General features: G+C 51.9%; 7 protein-coding genes and 1 non-coding gene across 8 annotated transcripts; 3 read left to right on the forward strand and 5 right to left on the reverse strand.

The window, feature by feature from the left end:
* Window positions 1-36: 36 nt before the first annotated feature.
* On the forward strand, window positions 37-1274 carry ColSpa_09738 (putative pectin lyase C; the record flags this gene model as incomplete). Its single annotated transcript, XM_049275950.1, has 3 exons — window positions 37-600; window positions 658-850; window positions 907-1274. The coding sequence occupies 3 exons, from the start codon at window positions 37-39 to the stop codon at window positions 1272-1274; spliced, it is 1125 nt and encodes a 374-aa protein (XP_049131907.1).
* Window positions 1275-2965: 1691 nt separating this feature from the next.
* On the reverse strand, window positions 2966-3874 carry ColSpa_09739 (uncharacterized protein; the record flags this gene model as incomplete). Its single annotated transcript, XM_049275951.1, has 1 exon — window positions 2966-3874. The coding sequence occupies one exon, from the start codon at window positions 3872-3874 to the stop codon at window positions 2966-2968; it is 909 nt and encodes a 302-aa protein (XP_049131908.1).
* Window positions 3875-5252: 1378 nt separating this feature from the next.
* On the reverse strand, window positions 5253-6200 carry ColSpa_09740 (uncharacterized protein; the record flags this gene model as incomplete). Its single annotated transcript, XM_049275952.1, has 1 exon — window positions 5253-6200. The coding sequence occupies one exon, from the start codon at window positions 6198-6200 to the stop codon at window positions 5253-5255; it is 948 nt and encodes a 315-aa protein (XP_049131909.1).
* A 2302-nt stretch (window positions 6201-8502) lies between these two features.
* On the forward strand, window positions 8503-9501 carry ColSpa_09741 (bifunctional epoxide hydrolase 2; the record flags this gene model as incomplete). The annotated part of the gene is made up of 1 exon (XM_049275953.1): window positions 8503-9501. The coding sequence occupies one exon, from the start codon at window positions 8503-8505 to the stop codon at window positions 9499-9501; it is 999 nt and encodes a 332-aa protein (XP_049131910.1).
* Window positions 9502-10219: 718 nt separating this feature from the next.
* ColSpa_09742 (uncharacterized protein) lies at window positions 10220-10910 on the reverse strand (the record flags this gene model as incomplete). The annotated part of the gene is given in 2 exon segments (XM_049275954.1): window positions 10220-10288; window positions 10299-10910. Coding segments are annotated over 2 exon segments (681 nt in total).
* A 420-nt stretch (window positions 10911-11330) lies between these two features.
* ColSpa_tRNA_264 lies at window positions 11331-11413 on the reverse strand. Its single transcript is given in 2 exon segments — window positions 11331-11366; window positions 11378-11413. It is a non-coding gene; the product is annotated as a tRNA-Arg (tRNA).
* Window positions 11414-11743: 330 nt separating this feature from the next.
* Window positions 11744-12563, reverse strand: ColSpa_09743 (WSC domain-containing protein; the record flags this gene model as incomplete). The annotated part of the gene is made up of 2 exons (XM_049275955.1): window positions 11744-12095; window positions 12151-12563. 2 exons carry the CDS (start codon window positions 12561-12563, stop codon window positions 11744-11746), a joined length of 765 nt encoding a protein of 254 aa, XP_049131912.1.
* A 1369-nt stretch (window positions 12564-13932) lies between these two features.
* On the forward strand, window positions 13933-15963 carry ColSpa_09744 (uncharacterized protein; the record flags this gene model as incomplete). The annotated part of the gene is made up of 1 exon (XM_049275956.1): window positions 13933-15963. The coding sequence occupies one exon, from the start codon at window positions 13933-13935 to the stop codon at window positions 15961-15963; it is 2031 nt and encodes a 676-aa protein (XP_049131913.1).
* Window positions 15964-22084: the final 6121 nt, after the last annotated feature.

Consider the following 22084-nt stretch of genomic DNA (forward strand, 5'->3'; position numbering starts at 1 on the left):
TTTGTTTTCTTCGTTCAACCTGTTCAATTTTCCAAGATGTTTGCCAAGTCGTTCATTTTCGCCGCTGCGGCCCTTGCCCAGCAAGTCGCCGCCGTCGCCGTCTCCGGTACCCCTGAGGGGTTCGCCTCTGGCGTCACTGGCGGTGGCTCGGCCGCCGCCGTCACTCCTACCACCAACGACGAGCTGGTCTCGTACCTCGGAGACTCCCAGGCCCGGGTGATTGTGTTGACCAAGACCTTCGACTTCACGGATTCTGAGGGCACCGCCACCGAGTCCGGCTGTGCTCCGTGGGGTACCGGATCTGCTTGCCAGCTTGCCATCAACAAGGATAAGTGGTGCGACAATTACCAAGCCAAGGCCCCGAAGGTCACCGTCACCTACAACAAGGCCGGCCTTGATCCCATCAAGGTCGGCTCCAACAAGTCCATCATCGGCTCCGGTTCCAAGGGTGTCATTGTCGGCAGGGGTCTGAGAATCGCCAGCGCCAAGAACGTCATCATCCAGAACATCAAGGTCGAGAACATCAACCCTAAGTATGTTTGGGGTGGTGATGCCATCACTCTCGACAACACTGACAACGTCTGGATCGACCACGTCACCGTAAGTCATTGTGATCCGGGCTCAAAGTCTTATCGTCTCTAACAATGCCTTCTCCAGACCTCCAAGATCGGCCGCCAGCACCTTGTCCTCGGTACCTCCGCCTCCGGCAAGGTGACCGTCTCCAACTGCGACTTCGACGGCCAGAGCGACTACTCCGCCACCTGCGACGGCTACCACTACTGGACCGCCTACTTCGCCGGCTCCAACGACCAGATTACCTTCAAGAATAACTACATCCACCACTTCTCTGGTTAGTATAACAGCTTCTCAAACACATCTTGCACTCGAAAACTAAATCCTTTCCAGGCCGCTCCCCCAAAGTGAACGGCAACTCCCTCGTCCATGCCGTCAACAACTACTGGGCTGAGACCTCTGGTCACGCCTTCGAGGTTGACGAGGGTGGCTACGTCCTTGCTGAGGGCAACGTCTTCAACGGCATCAAGACCGTCATCGAGTCTGGCGGTGCCGGCGCTACCCTCGCCATCACCTCTTCCAACGCTGCTCAGTGCCAGTCTAAGCTCGGTCGCGCCTGCCAGGCCAATAGCTTGACCAACTCCGGCAGCTTCCCCGGCTCCGACACCAGCATCCTGTCCAAGTTCGGCTCCGCCGACATCCCCGACGCCGTTGCTGCTTCGTCCGTCACCAGCAGCGCTGCTGGCTACGGCAAGATCTAAGTCGCCTTTGACTTGGGTCCCGTTGGTATCAGTATCCGCTCTTCTAGATGACCCACACGTACTCATGGTCGGGGTACCACTAGTGGTAGTGGAAACAGTGACGACATTCGATTCTCTCTTCATTCTGTAAATACCTTAGTTTCTCTACAGCTGTACAAATGCAAGCATTTCTTGGAAACAGCATGTCCATTTGTGAAATTTCGTGAAGTCTCGCCGTCGTTTGATGTAAAGATTTCGATGAGCCGCACTTCGTATTTCTCGGCTTAAATTCCCGCGCGTAGCAAGGCTGTCCCTGAATCGACTCAAGTTTCCGACACTACAACGCTACTGGACAAGCAATCCTAGCGACCCCTACAGCCGTCTCACCAGTACAAACGGTTAATGTTCGGGGTTCGTGCGCTCTAATATACAGTTTTGCATCATCAACCTGGCATACAACGTGTTAGCCTGGAGCTATTCATTTGGGCTCCTGGTGACCGTGCGCGCTGAATCGACTGAACGGCGCAAGGTCCAACTGTCCGCAACGAGTCCGCAGTCGGAACGAGTGATGAGTTTCACTTGCATGACCTCTTCAAAATTGATCGCATCAGCTGTGAAATTAAACAACAAACAATGATTGTATACCGCCATCAAAACTTACACATCAGTCAACATTACTCAGCGTTACCTCATTCCACTACAGTGAACTCGGAAACCGAGGTTTGCTAGGCAGACAGGTACGCAGCTTTAGAGTACGATCCAGTGCGACCCGGAACTTGCAAGTCCACAGGGACCATTCACCTCGTGGTCTTTGGTTTGTGCATCCGTTGCTAACATGCTTGTTGACAAACAATTGCAGAGGGGGTTTTCGGCCGGTTACATCATCATCACAGCTCTTCATGGATTTGTCCTTGCATGACAACACTCGCCAAAGTTAATGGACAAGCATGGACGGTTTCACATAGGCCCTATCTCGACCCGAGCGCCAACTAAACAGAACTAGCCCAGGGCAATGTATCATTGGTCGTGCTTGTTTGGTAATCAATTACATACCAAGAAATGCACTCTCCATCTTGCAATGTTTCAAGAGTGTTGCCGATATCAACTAGGCTCTGATGGGTTTCTCGTTACCTCTGTTACCTTGACCGACAAAGTGCATGACGTTTAATTCTACCCAGACCGGTAACTGAATCATCAGCAAGTCTTGTTCTACCGGTCCAGAGACAATTCACACCGCAAAAGCCAGCAATGTTAGCACTTGTTGTAATGGCAAGACTTGGCAATTTTGTAGATTTCACTACCGGCAGTTGAACTGGTTTTAACACGCCCATGTTTCCTTCACTAAGAAGAGAACCTTGTCTGCAGAATTGGGTGACGACCTGACGTGTAACATGAAACTTGATTGTTTCTAAGTAGTAGATCCATTAATTGCATAAACTATATGCCGGGAAGCGGTGTTTCACTGAAAATGTTCGTTTGTTGTTCATCTTTTTCGTCTTGGTAAGTATCTGTTGTCCAAATCTCGAGATTCTGGAGCCCAACAACCACCCGGACTTTATTCATACCAAGATTTTCTCGACAGACACTGCGCGTTATGAAGAAAAAGAAGCAGGACGTAGACTGCTAGGACATCTTCATGGGTACCCCGGCGACAGTCCCTTGTCCTTCTGTCTTTCCCTCGTCAGCCGACGCCGATCGCGTAGCGCGACATTCTACTCTTTCGCTATTTTGTATGCGACAAGTATTCCAAGCGCCACAAGAAGGCCGCAAGAAACCAAAATAATTAACACGCTGAACCAAAGAGCAACATTGCCAGGTCGAGTGCCACTATTCTCTTCTTTCCCTTCGCCCACCGCGATGATAACCTGGAGCCCGCTGAGCACAACTGAAACAACACCCATGACAAACAAAATGGGGACGTAGAAGCGCGCTAGATACGGTCCATATTGGTATTCTACTCTCTGGAAGTGCGATTTTCGAAGCAAAATGGGGGCGTAGAAATTTAGTCGCGTCAAGCGAATCTCTCCGTAGTTGTACCTTGTAGAAACATCTCTGTCGTCGATGTCAGCAAGGCCGGACGTGAAGTTGCAGAAGTGCTCCCAAGTGATATCGGCCGGTACGAGACTAAGGCTGGGTTCCTGGGCGACCCGAAAGTCAGACTCGAATTTGATGAGATGATAATAGGTGCGTAGAAACCCCAAAGCCGCCCGCCGAACCCGATCTCCACTTCCGTTCGAGCCAGCTTCGGCACCAAGGTAGTCCCTCCAGAAGTCGTACGAGCCGATGTACCGCGGGAGCGGCTTGACGAAGATTCGGTCGTGAAACCACACCAGGTGGAGCTTTGGCTCTTCCGTGATAACGATAGTTCGGCGCTTAACAAATTGACGGTGGAGCGGTGAGATGTTCCGGCTGTCTTGTTTTGACATCCACCACAGTTTATCGGCCACTTGATCGACATCTTCAGCGCAGAATTCCGTAGCTAGAAACTTGCGGACTTTATCATGGTCATCTAGCCGAATACGTGGGTGCCCAGGAACATGCTTAGTCGCCTCGCTTCCGGCCTGCGGGCCTGGCAGCAACTGATGCTCTGCTTCGAATGGTGGGGTTTGGAGGTTTGACATGATGATTTACGATGCGGAAGTCGTTCTCAGCAGGAAAGATGGCGAGCTCCTTCAAGCAACCAGGCTACAGCCTATATGTCAAGTGGCTGCCTGAGCCGCCTCACTTCTACTGGGCGGGGTTCTGGGCGCTTACGGTGCGCCAGAGACATGCTGGCGGCTAATTTGCCAACGTCATCTTTCTCTGTAGCATTAAAAAGTCAATATCTCCGACCAACGAGGCAAAGCTCATCAGGCTGTCTGTGGAGACCGTTCTTTGCGACAGTCACCCGACAGCAACTCAAACGACAACGCCTAACTGTAACCAAAATGTCAGCTAGCAACAATAAATCAGATCTTGAGAGACAACAGATTGATGTGCTATATTGAGCGGCCCAAAACTGAGCCCAAAAGCCTGACGATCCGTATTGACGATATTCCGAACGATGAACCTGACAAGCTGGAGACAAGTCTGAAGGATATTGTGGAGCAAAGCGACTCATTGAAGGAAGCTGTACTTCGCTCTAAAGTTCACTACGTTGTTCCTTTTGGTGAAAATGTCGACTGTGTCACAGTCTCATTTTATAGTTGTCTCACTGTTTCTGAGGAACTTCATAGAAAGAATCTCCAAACAGAGGGGATTACCCACGAAACTATTCCCGGGATTTCGAAGGGTTAATATCACTATTTGAAAGTCCGAATGGAGTAACTACCGAGTAAACATGCTTCCCCGACACCCATAGTCTTGTTCTGCTGCTCGGCATAACTAGTGTGGTGCATTTAGTATCATTGCAGTCCCGGGTCTTGGTAGCTATACGCTTGAGCCATAAGGAGTGCCGAGGAGCGATTCATTTTAGCTACGGAATTTTCTTCTTGAGGATTTCTGTTGCTGACCATTCCCTGCCAGGTATAATCTATACAATATTGGGATGACGCCGAGAGCACCAGCGAACCCCCGATCGCCAGAGGCGTCTGCTGGGCCTCAATCAAGTGGATTTCCGACGATATCAAGGTCTGCTTAATCACTAACCCGAACCAGCAAGGTTACTACAAAGGAGACCCAGATTCCATGCCACAAGCGGAATGGACCTGGACACTGAATGTTTCGTAGGTTGCTCAAGATATTACGTGCATATGACCACCGCAAGAACACTAGCAGCAGAGGACTCAACGTGACGAGCAGGTCAGGACAGCCAGCTGCGTCTTGAAGCAAAAGCTTGTCTCATTGTCTCTTATTCTGCATTATATAGTCACGCTACTGCCCAGTGCACCTCAACGCCGTTGGTTCGTAACGCCAGAAAGTGAACTATATGACCAATTATCACATATACATCAGTACTTGGTATCATCCACCTGTGCTTGCTTCCTTGCACACACCACGTTGCCCTATCATTTAACATATTTATATCTCCAACATGGCCTTCAATGCATCTACGATCATTCGCTTCGGCGGCGCCAGTTCCAAAATTGCTTTGCTTGTCGGCGTCTTAGCAAGCGAGCATCTCCCCTCCCATAGCGGCTCAAAGCCAGCCATAATCGACGGTAAAACCTTTTTTGGATACACCCCTGTCGCCACCAATTCGTTGAGCCAGTCCGTAACCTTAAATGCCACACTTTCAACCCCGATTCCTGCCACCTGCTCGACCACCTCAACAATCCGCTTCCCAGTAACGTCTTCAGGGCCGCTGAGGACGTACTTAGCCTGGTTATGTGGCGTGGGATCCTCAATAGCGAGGAGATGCGCGCCCACGCTACCAACGTCCTCAGGGTCAATCATTGCCACAGCCGCTTCAGCAGCAGAGGTAATAGATAACGTTTCTTGTTTACCAGTCTTCCGGTACTCCTTGATCCATTCCGCTGCCGATGCAAGGTAACTTGCTGTAAAGAAGTTGGGCTGTAGCGACGTCCATTGCAGATCCTTGAACTCCGGCTGACTGAGCAGGTTCTCGATAGCCCAGTGCGTGCGACCGTAGTATACAGGGTTCGCAGGCCCAATATACTCAATGTTTGTTGAGACACGAACGACGTACTTAACGCCGGCGTGCAGTAAGGCAATGTGTAGGGCTGATTCTTCGACAAACTGCTGCGGCAGGTTATGTGAGGCGATGTAGACGCGGGTAACCTCCTGGTCACGGAGCCAAGCGGCGTCGATGTTAGTCCAGTCCTTCTCTAGCAGCTCGACTTGCGGGAGTCTCGCAAGCTTCTGGGAGGCGGGGCTAGAGAGGGAGCGAGTCAGACCGAGAACCCGGTAGGTACCATTTTTACTGGACTCGAGGAGCGCAGGGAGATGACGGACAACGCTTCTGCCGGTATTACCTGTCGCGCCGATAACAAGAATTGTATAAGTCATAGTGACTTGTCAGATTGTCTGAGAAATGAAGTATAGCGAATAAGATTGAAGCTGAGGTTGATAGCGTGCTGGTTGCGATCAGCGAAGAACGGCGCTTTACCGCAAGCTTATATGCTAGCCCATCGTAGCTCACATCGGGTTACAAGTACCGGTAGCTCTACCAGAAAACCAAAAAAAAAAAGACAGAAAAAAGGCAACGAAGTACGATTAGAAATCTTTGTATTAGAAATAGCTGTGGTTAACTGGATTATTCAGCAAGCGTCACTGTCCATTCGCTCGAGTACTATATAGAGAACTCTCCACTTCGCTGCTTGATTCCCCTCAAGTACTATTTCATGACTTGGAGGTACTTGTTGATATGGAGTCAGCCGCGCCCAAGCCCAAGGTCGATAGTAGAGCTGGTAAGTAACTACCGGTACCCGTTTGAACCAACGATAAACCCCTGTGTGTTAAGAACAGCAGAACTATCATGGATCCACCAAAGGGTATCCTGATGGAACCATATCAGTTAGGGTGGATGAAGATACCCGATCGAGTGCGGACTTGCCTCATTTTCACCAAGACCAAAGTTACCCATTTTTACTACAAAAACACTGGTGTACAAGCACATATTAGCCAAACGTTTCGAGGCGTTCTTGGGCAGGAAGTTTCATTGGCTCTAACTCAGCCCCAAGCGAAATGAGCTAGTCAGCACTTGATGGGATAATCAATATTTCAGGTTACCACTAGGTGATGGCAATGTTGCTCAGACCCTTTTGGACGAATTAGACCATGATTGCACTTCTGATTCCACGTGATCCACCAGTGGCAATAGCGGCCTTGCTTTTAAGTACATTGGCCCTGTTGAGGGGGTTTGATACAGTCCTCCTGGGAGTGGCAGCCGTTCCGGGTCTGACGGGTAATATGGACTGCGAATTGATGCCGAGCATATCGCACGACAGCGTCGCGAAGCAACACGGTTGAACAGTGAGACAGGCAGATAAGATAAGGAATAAGCTGTAAGACAAGCAAAAGTACGCCAAGCTATTAGTAGGTATCCATGGTTGACCTTCTCTAATCGAGGTCAAGCTGAAGGCTGGCTAAATAACTTGTGAACGCGTGGAAGATCACCTGTCAGCAGCTGCGGGATATGGGCTCACAATGGCTTGTGACACGTTGGTATTCCATAGCAATGGCAAAGTTGATAACGTTGTATTGGATGCTACATGTTTTGCTTTGAGTTGGTGCGCGATCAGGATGATGCAGTGTATTCTTTTTTCAGAATGGCCGTGTGCTACTCTTTCTACACTTGTTTACGGAAGCATCACACTGCGACGTCCCAATCCCATCTGTCTGTAAATTCCGTCTGGGTCTTTGAGGGGTTAAGACCTCCAATCCTGCGGTGTTTTGATACGGCTGGTACATGACACTTGTGACATGGACGTTAAGTAGAACTCTCCCGCCACAACGCTATAGACTGATATGGGATACTCTCATCATGCAAGGAAGTAGCTCTCACTGTTGTATTTTTGAGCTTAACGCAATTAGTAAAGGATGACGAAGTCAGAAGCCCTAGAAAAGTCGTCTGCTTCTCGAAGTGACCGAAATTGACCAAGCGCGCTACAAGCTTATGCATATTCGGTATCGCAATCGTAATCGCAATCAAACCTGCCACACATCATCTTAACCAACCTCGAGCCAGATACGCAAGGATGTTTGCGATAACCTTCTGGCAAAAGTGGAGACGAAGTCTGAAATATCAGGGGATAGTTCTGGTCAACACAGCCATTCTTGCCTTGATTTATAAGCCATCAAATTGGAGGATAAATTAACTTCCAAATCAATAGTGCGCCATTGCATACGCCAATAGCTACTAGAGACTCCGATATTCGTACCGTAGCTGATGATTCGTGTGGATTCACGTGCCCGCCTTGACCCGTACGCACCAAGCGCCTCTCTACCAGAGTCCGAGAGATGCTTCTGCTTACTACCCGCACGCCTATACTGTTTGAAGTAATTCTGATTTGAAACATTGAACTTCGGCAAAACAATATAGATTCTTGGCACAGGTCTTGTAACCCTCGACGGGCTGAGGAACCTTGACTCCGCATATGTTCCCAAGATGTACCAATGCACATTATCAATCAAGACTGACAAATAGAGATACTCGCCGAATGCAATGCTGGAATCGATTCCCGAATGATCAATGAAGATTGAAGTGGCTGGTGATACACGTATGTACGAAGTATATGAGTAAAGGGGTAAACTTTCGTAACATTGAATTCGACCGTTAGATGAAGCATATTAAATCAGTTTATTCGAAATGACGGCCATGGACCTATCTCAACTCACCAAAAAGACGTTCAACGTCTTGCGTGGCTTCACCTACACGTATTACACCTTTACTTCTCAGAACTCCAAGCCGACTCTTTTCCTCTTTCACGGATGGCCCGATTCAGCACGCCTATGGACCGGCTTCATCCACAACTACCTCATTCCCCGCGGTTACGGCGTCGTAGCCCTCGATAATCTTGGCTTTGGCGACTCTTCTAAGCCCACAGACCCCCAGTCATACGCCCTGAACCACCTTACAGCTGACGTCGTTGAGATCCTTGAAGCTGAGGGCTTGGACAGCGTAGTATCTGTTGGTCACGACTGGGGATCTTTAATTGCCCAGAGGCTGTACAACTTCTATCCTAAGCGTGTACGCGCATTGATCCTAGTCAGCGTGCCCTATATGGTACCGACAGATCATTTCGACCTTGATGCGATAAACGACATGACGAAGAAGATGTTTGGTGCTGGTATCTTTGAGTACTGGTACTTCTTTACTGCTGACGACGCTGTGGATCTTATGAACCAGAACGTCGAATCTGTATACAGCGTGGTCTTTGGCGAATCTGATACCTGGCTTAAGACCTGGTGCGCTCCTGGCGGAATGCGGAAATTTATCACTCAGGGCTGCACCCAGCCCACTATCTCGTTCGCTACCCCAGAGCACAAAACGGATTTCATGGACCGCTACCGAAAAGGAGGATTCGCTTCATCCATGTGCGCTTACACAGTGACCAGTTCTGGGGTGCGGACCGAGTCAGATAGGATGCTGACCGATGAGTCGATCACGGTCAGGGTACCGGTGTTCTACTGGGGCGGCAAGCAGGATTATGTATGCAGGCCTGAGATGTCGCAGCAAGCCATTGCTCAAGGCGTGCTGCCGGATGTACAGACTGCCCTTAGGACCGGTGGACACTGGGCCTTTCTTGAGACGCCGGCCCAGTTCGGGCAGGACATTCTGGGTTGGCTGCAAGACAAATTTGAGTAGACAAAGACGGTGATGATGATGATTCGACTTGATTTGATGCAACTATTTGACTGTGTCCCTAACACGGTCTTCATCCTTATTGGTGGTGATACCTTTGGTAGTGATCAGGAAGATGCTGGCTAGGTAAATTGACTGAATTATCAACAATAGTGGAAGATTGAGAGACTTATATAGTCTTAGATGTCTTACTGAATAGATATATTTCGCTCATTACTTCGACATATGGCTTTTTTTCTCGCCTCGCTACATCTTGATCGTCTCTCATCGTTGCTACAATGCTTAATGAGTGTGAAACAGTCAAAAAAACCCCACTGTCGAACCAGGGGCGACTGATTCTCAGTTTAACAACTGTCGATTGCCTTCGTCTCTCCTCGCGCCTGTTTGTACATTGCTCTCATATTCATCTCTGCCTCGGCACCTCTCCAACGCCTCCCATCCAGGTGTCTCAGACATAGCTGCTTTCCTTCACCAGGATAAAACAGCCAGCAGCCCCATCTTGACCACATTCCTTGTTCCTTCATTTGCGTTCTCGCGCGATGTCCAATCGTGTCCTCGATAAAGGCACCTCTTGGTATCGCCAACCTTGTCGGGAACACTCGGGATAAGTAGTGTTGCGTGGATGCAATGTGCGGTTTATCATGCCAGAAGAACATGGGCGTTAGCGGTACCTTGGTCGTCGGGTATGAATTCGGGACGAAGTCATTCTTCAACTTGGCTGTCAATGCCCGTAAATGCGGAAAGTCTTGCACATGGGCAGTCTCGGCATATTGCAGCATTCGGACTGATGCTAAACAGACGTACTTCACGGGCCCCTCTTCATCTGCGTCCTTGGTCTTCATGACATCAAGCATTGGCGCCACTGGTATGTCGTAGACGAGTGTCCAGTCATGCTGATGAATCCAAACGTAGGGCGTTTTTGTTATACGCAGAGCCGTTCGCACAGCCAGTCCGAAGCCCAGCCTCTCTGATGGCTCCACAAAGGAAACCCGATAATCTTGCGTCCGGCTCACGGTGTACGTTGCAAGATTTGTTGTGACGGATGCTGCTCGACCGTTGTAGCCATATTCAGCTTCCCCTTGTTCTCGAATCAACTCATCCTTGCTGTCGAGTTGACCATACACTCCCAATACCAGATCTTTCACGTTGTCCTTGTATGTGGAAAATTCCTTGGCGCCTTCTTCTGTGACTTGCCCTTTCTTCAACCTAGCGGCTTCACCAATGCGCTCATAGGTATCGAGGACAACAATGATGCGGCATTCCAGCAGGTCGACACAATGGAGGCGGATGGATTGAAATACGGCGTCCAGGAGCTCAGTTGAGGGGGCTGAGGGCGTTGGCGACGTCGTTAAGATGAGTGTCAGAAGCTTCGATACCGATGCCGGCGTTGGCGGCACAGGGACGGACGACATGGCTCGGTGCTGTTCCCCAGATTGTGCTATTCGTGAGTGAAAGCGGAAATATTTTGCAAGTGAGACGGAGTCACTGGAGGTACGTACTCTTTCGGAGTTAAGCATCCGGTCGAAGTGGGACCTTTGGACCGATAACCACCGGCCGGGCCCAGCCAGCAAGAGCACAACTCAAAAGTGAATCTCATCTTGATCTCATCTTGATGAGAAAACAAATGTTTGAATCAAATCGGCTATTTCTAGGCCCTAGTTCGAAAGCTTTAGACAAGTAACTAACCAGCGCCATTATGTCTTTGTAAATGTTGGTCTGTCGACAACCAATCCCGGGCCGGAACACAAAGCCCTGGCCCCGGAGACCCATTTAGTCGGGCCCGCATCCGCAAAAAGACACCAAACACGGCGAAAAGAAATTTTCAAAAAGATTGACCAGCCTGGGGGTCGAACCCAGAATCTCCTGATGCTCTACTTAATCGTAGTCAGACGCCTTGCCATTGGGCCAACCGGCCATTATCGGTTGTATCCATTGCTGGATGACGAAATTCTTTTCGTTGTTCATGTTTATGAAGCGGAGGTCCCTCATCGCGGCGGTCTCCTTACACTCTCACTAGGCAAGACATCGCCTGCAATGTCAGCAAGACACTGGGAAACCCCCTCGACCTACCATACTTGTACCAAGTTCATCAATTCCATCTTCTTTCCAGGGTATTCGAGTGCGCCACTGCAAATGTCTTCTCATAACTCCATGCCTTGCCAAGATAATCCCAAGAAATTGGCCGGCCGTCATCATAATAGTCGTTTAAACCAAACAGCCTTGAAGCTTTCGTCAGCCCTCCATCTCAAGCCTTTTTCTTCCATGCACTCAGAAAGAAGTAGCCGCCGCAGACCTCGGAGGTCTGCGCGCCATTACAGTGCATATTGCAGTTCCACAGCGGCGCAGCCGTTTTCGGTGGTGTGCTAGAGCAGTAGCACTGGTCCCCGTACTCGGTGCCAAAGTACTCATAGTCGGGGCACGCAGACGCACAAAGTCGGTTCGTCAGATTATCGATGAGTGTGTACTTATCCGGGAACACGCGGTTCGAGGTGTCCTCATAGCACCCGATGTACTCCCAGTCGACGACTTCGACCCACGTCGTTGTTGCTGCCGGCGCTTCTGTGGTTGACGTGGCATTGGTATCTGGTTGTGTTGTCCTATGGTTGCGTCTGTCAGTATGTTGGCGGATTAGACCAGTAAGACGGAACTCACTTTGTCGCTGCGATGTTCTTGAGCTCCAATATCTGCGCGTCTTGTCTTGCAAGCATGCTGCCAAAGACACCGGCGACAATGCAAAGGATGGCAAGCAAGAATCCCAATATGCACCAGAGTATGAACACCGCCTTTCCCGCACCGCATATCCTCTTCTTCGGTGTGACAGGCTCAGCAGATTGACCCGGCGAGATGGGCACCTGGCTGTACTGCTTATACTGGGCGTATTGCGGTCCACCGACAATCTTGTCCGAGGAGGCTTCCAGGACAGGATGAAGTCCGTTTTCGACATATACCAGGTCACCGGTCTGTGGTTGACTGTAATGTGTCTGGAGGCCCGGTGTGTGGCCTCCCGCATCTGATCCCGCCTCATGGGAGGTGTACTCCGTCCTTTGCTCGTGCGAGGCGTCCATCTTGTACTCTTCGTGCCGTTCACTTTCTGTTGACCACTCTGGTCGTCTGGTATCAAGCAACGACTTTTGTTCCAGTGGCTGCATCCAGAAGTCGGAAGACCTACAATGTCTCGCAAGGATGTCGCGGCGAGGTGATGAGACGAAAGGTTGTCAGACGCATGAGAAGGCTCGAGGACCATGCAACGGGCCGCTGTTACGAAGTCAGACGGATGGACATGTTTAAGAACTGCCACACAGCTCATGCATGGGCAGGGCTGGCGCTAGGCAGCCAAATCGCGAAACAGGATCCAGACCAGCGTCCTAATTTAGATGCCATTCCCCTGTCCAACGGGCGCCACGGTCGCAAAGCCATCCATCAAGGGGAGATTAATTACAGCCGCATCTCGAGTGGGAGTTACATACCAATATTGGGATCGGGCGTGGCGTCACATCCAGCTGCTTGGCAGCTCCTACGGGGGGTTGGCAGTCGAAGACGTAAATGCCGTGGAACAGCGGGTGGAGAAGAGGTTACAAAGCAGCCTTGGAGACCCCCCGGGTACTGGCCGCTACCTAGACGCAGCTTAAGCCCCTTTTGGAATTGCTCATTTGCCAAATCGTCGACTAGCGGGATATTTTTGCACTTTGAATCTCGTGCCTAAAGTGGATTAAGCATCTTGGCTCTTTATGGGCTCCGTTCTCCACAGGCGTAAGCGGCATTCACGCATGTTCTTCTTCTTGGGGGCTGAGATGAGGTGATCTTTGAGCCGAGAACAGCCCTGGAGGGCATGGTGCGTGATCCGCCTCGGATGTTAAAATTCGCGAAGGCATTCCCTTGTTGAGGCTTCCTCGACCCCCCAATCTGTATGTTTACGAGAAAACGACGTTTCCTCTACTGGAAGAGAAGATCTATCTGGAAACAGAGTAGATGGCCGTGAAGAATTAGAGCAATCGATGCGGCACCTGTGTATGAATTCTACATAGTCCGTAAGGCTCAAATTGAGAGCCCGCTGATGGACCTCGTATTCTTTGTTCAAATGCCCCTCTAACAAGATAACGGTCCCCCGAGTTTTATCTCCAGCTTGGTAGCGCTCCTGTACTTGTTTTCTAGATGTTCTATTATCTAATTGGATGCCTTCTCATGCAGCCGTGGGGGATTTTACGGAATTAGAAACACTTGCATCACAGTGCATGGCCCGTAAGCACGATTCACGCTACGCGAACGCTTCAAGTGAGGCTGACTCTTTCCGCGACACTTTGGCTAAGTTTCCCTTCACCGCATTCTGGCTTCATGCCGGAGACGGCTCATCAACCAAGAACTATCCAATAGATTGGTCTTATCCCATCTCATTGACCTAGACATCCAGTACTTGGTCTATGGGACCGCGTTGGAATGGACTTCTTCATCCGACACCTTACTGAACCCACGGCGATCGCCGAGGAACCGTCTCTTAGCCATGTTGTGTCACGCGTCCGCGAAACCGCTGTCTGCCTCGCGGTCCTCGGCCAAGTAGACTACGGCACCCGTCTCTTGAGCATTCTCCACTCACACGGCATCCCGCCGTTTGACCTGCTCGAGAATGGGCCGGAGATCTTTACGGCGGCATATGCGCAATGCCAGTCGCTGGCCAAAGGGGGTGAGGAATACGATGTTCCCGTGCACCCTCCGCGATCAGATCCGTTCACGAGGATTGTCTTCGGCTTTGCGTGGGAACAGATTGGGGAATGGCCAACATGGGCTTCTCCGGGACCCGAACCTCTCCAAGCCAATATCGTGGGGCTGGAGGCATCAACCGATGACGGGACGACGCTGGACGCCCTGGAGCTCTATGCCCTTACACTCGTCTGCAATAGGTTTGCCGGCGAATGGCGCGTGGATATGGAGACGTTTGAACGGGCCAAAGGGCTGGCCCTGCGCCAGGACAACAGAGCGAACCCGCATGGTCCGATACCTGAGCGGATGTACGACTTCTGGATTCTCTGGGAGCGTATGCTTGCACCTTGGCCCATGAATCAGATCGTCAAGGCGACGGGGCGAGTCTTGACGCTTGACCTTGCCGTGCGACTCTTTAACCCCGCGAGGAACGCTGGTAGGGCAGGTGCTGGGAATAGTGACAAAGACACGGAGGAGGACCAGTCTGAGGAGGAGCTCATCGATGAGTTCATTATCGACGATGACATCAAAGAAAGGGAAGATAAGGAGGATGCGAAGGACAACAATGGCAATGAACCAGAGGGAAATTTTGAAGGTGACGAATACAGTATCGAGGCCTGGGGACGATGGATTGCCAAACAACACGGTGCGCAAGACCAGATGCCGATGCTGGGAAGCATGCGGGCCCTCTGGGGTTACGAGTGGTTCACCGATCCGGAAAAGAACGAACTCATCAAAGTTTTGGACATTGACGTGACAGAAGTCCGCAATGCCGCCGAGAAGGGCTGCGAAATGCTTATCAGGAGGTTGGAACGCGGCCCGACGCGGCCATATGACGGATGCACAATCTCGGGGCTCGTTCGGGCCATCGACGAGAACACACGCACCAACGCGAAATATTCCCCAGACGATTCCCCGGATCGAGAGAGCTTGCTTGTCCAGAACACAGCACTCGGTCAGATCAATCTCGACGAGGAAAAGGTCTTTAGACCCACGACGCTGCTGCGTCATCCACCGCCTTCCTACCAAGATATTGTCGACCTGGAGAAGCGGCTCGAGGTAAGCGAACCGTTGCCGGATGATTACAAGATTTTCCTCCGTACCACGGACGGCATGGGGCCGATCTGGTGGAACGAATTCAACCTCCTTCGCCTCTTGGCGCCGATATCCAAAGTTGCCATTGGGGATGAAGACTTCCTGTCGAGCATGGACCTTGAACTGATACCGAGATGGGGTCTGTACAAGTCCTGTTCCATCGAATGGCCGCGTCTCCACCGGGGTATCCTCATTAGCGGGGGTGGGTACGAAGGCCATATCTACCTTGTCGAGCCCAAATACGTCGTCACAGCCAAGGCTGCGTTCTTCAAGGTCTACGACTCGGCAACAGATCACGAAAGACGCTTGCTTCTCCGGGAAGTTGAGGAGGTCTACGGAAGCCTAGAGACGTTCCGGGAGCTGAGGTGGGGCGTGTGTCTCAACACGCAGTGGACTGCAGAGATGGTCCCTTACCGGAGCTTTAGGGCTCTCTTGGAGGACCTTGCGGCAGGTAGTCGGAGAACGCCCAAAGATTGGTCGCTCAGCTTCGATCCCAGCCTGAGGAAGCTGCTTGGCATCTATTACCGGCCTCAGTCGGAGTGGGATGACAGTGAAGAAGGAAGGCTTGTAAAGCAGGGAAAGGGAAACCTTCGATACAATGGGAATTGGACTTTCTCGATGGGCGAACTAAAGAATACCGATCTCGAGTTCAACATGCCAATGGTTGATCACTAAATTTACAGACGTTCACTCACAAGGGAGGTTCTCCCACCTAGCCACTGAGACTAGAAGTCATCTAAAGATTCCGTCAAATACGATATTGCGGTGTAAGCCATCATTCCAGCCTCCCTAAAATCCTATGCTATTTCCGGATGGAGTTTGCCTTCCAAGTCCCACTTAAACCTAGACCGTTTGTTTTTATCTTGATTATGCTAGAACAGTATCACTACTGTTCGGCCGTAAGTGTGGTGTCGATGATGGAAGGATACTCGCATCGGCCTTCTTACTCGAACTTATGAGAGCCTTTACGGACCTGGAATGGGCGCTCTGTACGACCAAGAGACACGGCACAGTATGGGCGTGTTAACTACATCAAACAAACAGGCATGAGCGTCTAAAAAAGGAACACTTGTGGTACCATGGCTATCTTTTCATGCGAACACGCTTCTAGATCACCTCATAGTCGAGTTTAGTCACCATAGCTCTACTTGACCGACGGCTACAAGTCAGTCAGTTGCTCACAGATTCTGAGCGTCTTCACAAACACGCCACCAACAACTTATCTCTCTCCTCTTCTATTCACAACGATCTCCGCCCCCAATCTTGTCCTTACTTGCGCGCTCCTCGGAGCCTTCGTCGACACGGGCAAATCAGGCCGCCCCGGACGCAGATCCACGTGGGTCTTTCTGTTACCGACACGGAGCATGTAGCGCCTACCGGAAACCTAAAGGACGTCGAAGCCGCGTACCGGGCTAGAGCTTCCCCTTGTGGCCAGGCAATACCCTCATAAAGCAGCCAGTTAATCAGTGGAATCGGACCTCTCGCGTATACTCCGTCGGGGCTTTTCATAACTGCCGACTTGACAAGCGGAATGGGCCTCCTTGCAATTGCGGCGGGGGCAGTCGTGGCCTGCGGACCGCTCTTCACTATCAGCCTGCCTCGATAGACATACTGGAAAGCGCAGGCTGGCTCGGCGGCTGCCCAAATGCCTATGTGATGAACGATACCTCGGTCACTGCGGCGAGCCTTTGAAAGGCTTGTGATGATAACTAGCATGCACCGGCCCTGAGACACGCCGGCCAGCATATGCTTTCCCTGCTCCGGGCCGACATCATCTTACTTTGCGTTCTCGTCTCTATGGTCTCCATCCCACTCATTCATGCCCCTGTCATCCTATTTCCTCTTGCCCCTGTCCAATCTTTTCATTCGAAAGAAGGGAGGCAACATAGAGGTAAGAATTTCAGACGGCACGAGAAACGAAGACTATAAGCGAGATGGTATATACAAACTTGTCAGAAACCTAAACTGCCCTTGATTTACCTTCGTCTGCACAAGACTTAAGTAGAGGCAGGAGACAAAGAACCATATTTGACTCCAGGGCGAGAATATTGCCATAGCCGTGACCTCAATTTGAGTGAGAACCTAACATAACGGCTCCTTGTCATGAATAGGCTCGTGACAGAAAAACGGTTTCCAGGGGCGCACATGTAGTGCAGGGCAAATGGGAACAGATGTTGGACACGAGACCACCACGACGTATCCAACGAACCGCTATGGGCTAGCAACAATGAGGAGTCGAAATAGCATAGCCATTCAACTCTCTATCTAGGGGACTTACAGTTGCTCGTATCTCTTTTTTCGCAACAGATCCTCTGTGCGCGAGAGGTTCTGGACGCAAATAGTATTACAACCCTCTCTTGGTTGCCATTCAAAGCATAACAACATCCATTGCGGCCGCCACCGCAAGCGTGGACAACCCAGAGTAGCGTTGAAATGTTTCGAGCGATACACCGAATCGAACAATGTTTATAACAAGGCTGCGACGAGTCTTCGGGAGCCCCTGCCAATAATGTAGCTTTTGTTTCTTGCAGAGGTTGGAATTGTTCATTTCCCCACACGTAGCGGGCCGGCCACAGTCCGAATGTCCGCTCGTAGTATCAATCAGATGTCTGGCACTTTTGTTCAGGCGTGTAGCCCCTGCAAGATGAAGAGTGCCACGCAATGGCTCACCATCGGCCAATATCGCGAGCTCAGTCATAAACCGACTTCAGATCAAGGGGATCACAACATCCAACAACGGGATCATTCTCGCGCTTGGGCTCTCAGAACCTATAAAGCCAAGCTGTCAGATAATGCCGTAAGTCACGGGTCTAGCCACGCCGTTGCATGTTGGGTGTTGAGACGGGAGCATGGTTCTGTTTCCAGATCACAGACATAGATTTGGTCGATTTACGACGGCGTTTTGGAGGGAGGGGTTGACGGTGCAGATCGCACCCGCTCCTTACCCCCTCAAGACAGACCGATTCGGCTCCGACCGAGAAACCAACTCCCAAGTAGGTAATTGCCAGAGAATCAAGCGCCGGTTTTCCGTTGCTTATGATCCCGGGATGGTATGTTTCTGAAGTTTCTGGAAAGTGTATGTGGACGTCGCCTAGAGCAATCCTCGGCTGGGAAAGGCGGGACCTGAGGGGAGAGGCAGGGCGGCCCCGCGACGGAAACTCTATCTAGAACCTCTTGGCTGTCAGCAACCACGCAATCCCCGGTATGACTCTTTCGGGGTGCGGCCAGTTGTCAAGGATAGGGCCGGCTCGGACGAGTTCGAACGAAGAGTGCGCTGTGTTCAATTCAGGGCCAGTCTGAAGTTGGAAGCAACCGCCACGCCATCATTCGGATGCTGCCAAAAGCGAGCGAATCGACGTCGTTCATCCATCCGGGTGGGAACGAGAGACGAAGCGAGGCATGCACTTGGAGCCGAGCGCGCATGGTGCATGCTGCACCGTGTGCTGGATGCTTTGAGTTTGCTATCGCGTCCATGTTTCGTGTTCGTGGCACTTGGGGCCGAGGATCAACCACCAGACGGCTGGGTGTGGACATGTCTGGGCCATGTGCTTGCCCTGCGATGCGCGCGATGCGTACGATGCGTCACGCGAAGCAGCTTTGGTAGAAGGCGCATCTGAGTGAGACGGACGGACTTTTTGTCGAGGTGTAATTAGCGGGGCTTGGCAAGTGTTTACAGCATGACATGGCTGGCTGGGGTCAAGCGTTTCTCATCAGCCTTGAAAAGTTGGGGGGGCTTGGACAGCAGCAGTGTTACTGATTTTAGTAATCGCTTTTGTTGGACCTAGGGGGAATGCGTTCTCCCTCTCCGAATCTTCGGCCGATAACCGCCGAGGACTGGGCGGGAGATGCAGCGTGACGGGTGACTTGCGGCGGAAGGGTGCGCGCGGGAGGCGTGGCGGCGATGCACACTAATTTCGCAGGGTAAAGTCTCCGGAAAGGCGGGACGGCAAAGTGAGACCTTGGAAAGCCTGCCCCGTATACCTAGTACCTACTCATTGTCGTTTTCGCAGACTACACTACATTGCACTAGACACACGCGGGTGGCTCGCAGTGGTGCGCATGAACGGTCGGGCTTTTGTAGCATGGTCATCTCCCTCCCACTTGCGGTTCTACTCGAGTGTTTGCTGCGACGGTAGCGACTAGAAGTGGTGCGCCATTTATAGGACGGGCTTGGCGACGTGCAAAAAGTCCAGAATTGCTCCGAGTGCTTGATAAGCCTGCAGGCGACGACAAGAGAGTGAGAGATGTAAGCCAGCGAGCGCAATGGGAGGGAGATTTGATGGGAGCCAAGGGCCGCAGCTGACTGACCGTCCAAGGGTTTGAACCTCCGTTGCGGCGGACGAAGAAGGGCGTTGAAATGTTGCAAGCAAGGGGAGCGCGGGGCGCGATACCCACAAGACTATACGACCCCCTTTTTTCCCTTTTTCTTTTCTTTTTCTGCTCTTCCATCTTTTCCTGGTCCAAGCGTTGCGGTTTGCCAACTTGGGTAGCTGCGTTCGGAGGCGAAGCAAGACATCCACACATGGTAGGTAAACGTGCAGCAGAGCCTGTCTGCTTAGGTAAGGGGCAGGCAAAAGTCCACATTGGGCACAAGTCGTGATCCACAATGTAATTTCGCACATGGAGACCCTGTAAGCTAGCTCGTGGTGGATGGAGTCGAGAAGAAGGGAGGGTCCAGTCTTTTGTCAGATCTGCGGGCGAGATGCGAGATGGAGACGGTTGGAGTGAATGGGGGCTGAGATAGCCTACTTTGACTGGTCCGAATCTGCCTACCTAGCGGAAATACGGTGGAGAGTTGGCGGGAAGTTTGCGGACGGGAATGGGCATGCCCAGTTGTGCTGAAAAGTTTTGAGCAACGGGTATTCAAAAGAAGGCAAAGAGGAAGGGGGTGGAAAGTACAAGCAAACAGTGTCTGTCGTTGAAGCGCTTAGAAGCAAGTGTGAGGCCCCCTCCCCCGAGATGGACGGGATTTGACGACGTGTTGACATGTTTGGAGGTCGTTGGAGGACGGGCCTGGTAAGTGCAGATTCGGAGGAGAGCCTCCTCCAGGCCAGGCCTGGACGGGCAGGACCGCCAGCGGCCCATCGGCTCGTTGGCTCACTGGCGAATTCATCTTGGCACTAGGCGCGAGCTGAGTAAGCAGCGCTATGCCAAAACAGGTGTTGCAGCCAGAGTCCCATGTCTTGCCGGATGACTCGACAACGCGGGTCAGGACCCACATACCTGACAAGTTGTGATCCCAGACGATCTGACTGGCCAATGACTAGTTGTGTAACAAACGGGAAGGAGGAAAGAGCGACGGCAGGCAGGAGCCGGAGGGGAGCAACGGGCAGAAGCTGCGACTGCGTGTGAGAGGAAGGAAGGGGGGCGGAAGACTGAAAAATGGAAGAGAAACAAAAAAAAAAAGGAAGAAAAAAGAACGGGTGGAGAATGAGCGCCACCCCTTCGTCCCGCCCGTGCGACGTCAGCTTTGCAGGCAGGCACGGCAGGCAAGCTGCGGTCAACACAACCCGCCCCTGGGGCAGCCTGCCGCGACAAGAGGACGAGGACTGTACCTACCTGTAGGCTGTGCTTCGAGTGCCTGTGGCGACACGGCGGAAGAACCGAGAGAAAGAGAGAAGGAGAGACCCGCTAGATTCACTAGGTAGGTACCTAAAGGTAGGAACGGAAGGTGGAGCCCTGCTATTGCCGCCTTTCTACGCCGGCTGCATTGCAGACGATGCAGCAGCGCAGCAGGCAACGTGCACTATCTAATGTGGACCTGCACAGTACCCGTCCATTTCCCCGTTTTTCCATCGCCGTCGCAGCATTGTTTGCTTGTTTCCTTGGTCGGCGGCCTGTACGACATTGCATTCGTTGGCTGCTGCACTCGTCGCTCTCGGATTTTTATATGCCTGTCGAGTGTCAACCACCGCGCTGGATACCTGCGTTTCAACACATGCTCGTATCCACCACAAGTGCTGCAGCTCTCTCGCGCAACCGCACCCTTTTTTGCTGTACCTACCGTCCTGTACTATACGCGCCACGGCCGCGGGCCCGCATCCGGGCCCATGGATCTGCCAAGATGCCTCCGTGACGGGCAGGTAGCTAGTGTAGGTAGCCCAAGATACGTGTATCCAACGGCTCTCGTGGGACGGCATGCCCCTAGCATTGGCCACTGTTGCCGTCGCTCTTGGCCGTCATCCATCCATCCATCCATCTGTGGTCGCGCACAGAGATTGTGTTCGAGTCCTCACCGGCAGTCTGGACGACCGACAGACCCTGCTGTACATAGTAAGTAACCTTTTTCCTTCTTCCGATGACGCATTTTCACCCACGGACGGCTACCCGGCCGATGAGAGGCCCCGAAAACCTTCCATCCCATTCATCCCATCTTGTCGTCCTCTTGCTGACCGCCTCTTCTTCGTCCGAGATCGAAGGGGGACCACCTGTTTGGCGCTGTCACGCCGCCCGCCCTTCTGATGTCGCCCCCGAGCCCGCGGTAACTGCAAGAATTGCCGTCTCTGGCTCCCACCCCGATCGACACCAGCTGCCGGCCTTTGGGCTTCTGTGACGACGCAAGTATCAAGTCTCATGATGGCTCAACATGGCTCATCCAGTACATGCATGCCTCCCGCCAAAAACTGGAAGGATGATCCACACAAACTACACCCCCACCACAGGCACGACAGGGTCTGGGTCTCCCCGACAATTTAACAGCTGCGGACTCTCTCCGCTGCCCCATGAGTCTTCGAGATGGGCCTGTATCGCCTTAGTCCTAGTCGCATCTGCACACTTTTTCTTGGTGCTGCCAGCA

The sequence above is a fragment of the Colletotrichum spaethianum genome (genome assembly GCF_022836535.1).
Source record: "Colletotrichum spaethianum MAFF 239500 DNA, contig30, whole genome shotgun sequence".
NCBI lineage: Eukaryota > Fungi > Ascomycota > Sordariomycetes > Glomerellales > Glomerellaceae > Colletotrichum > Colletotrichum spaethianum.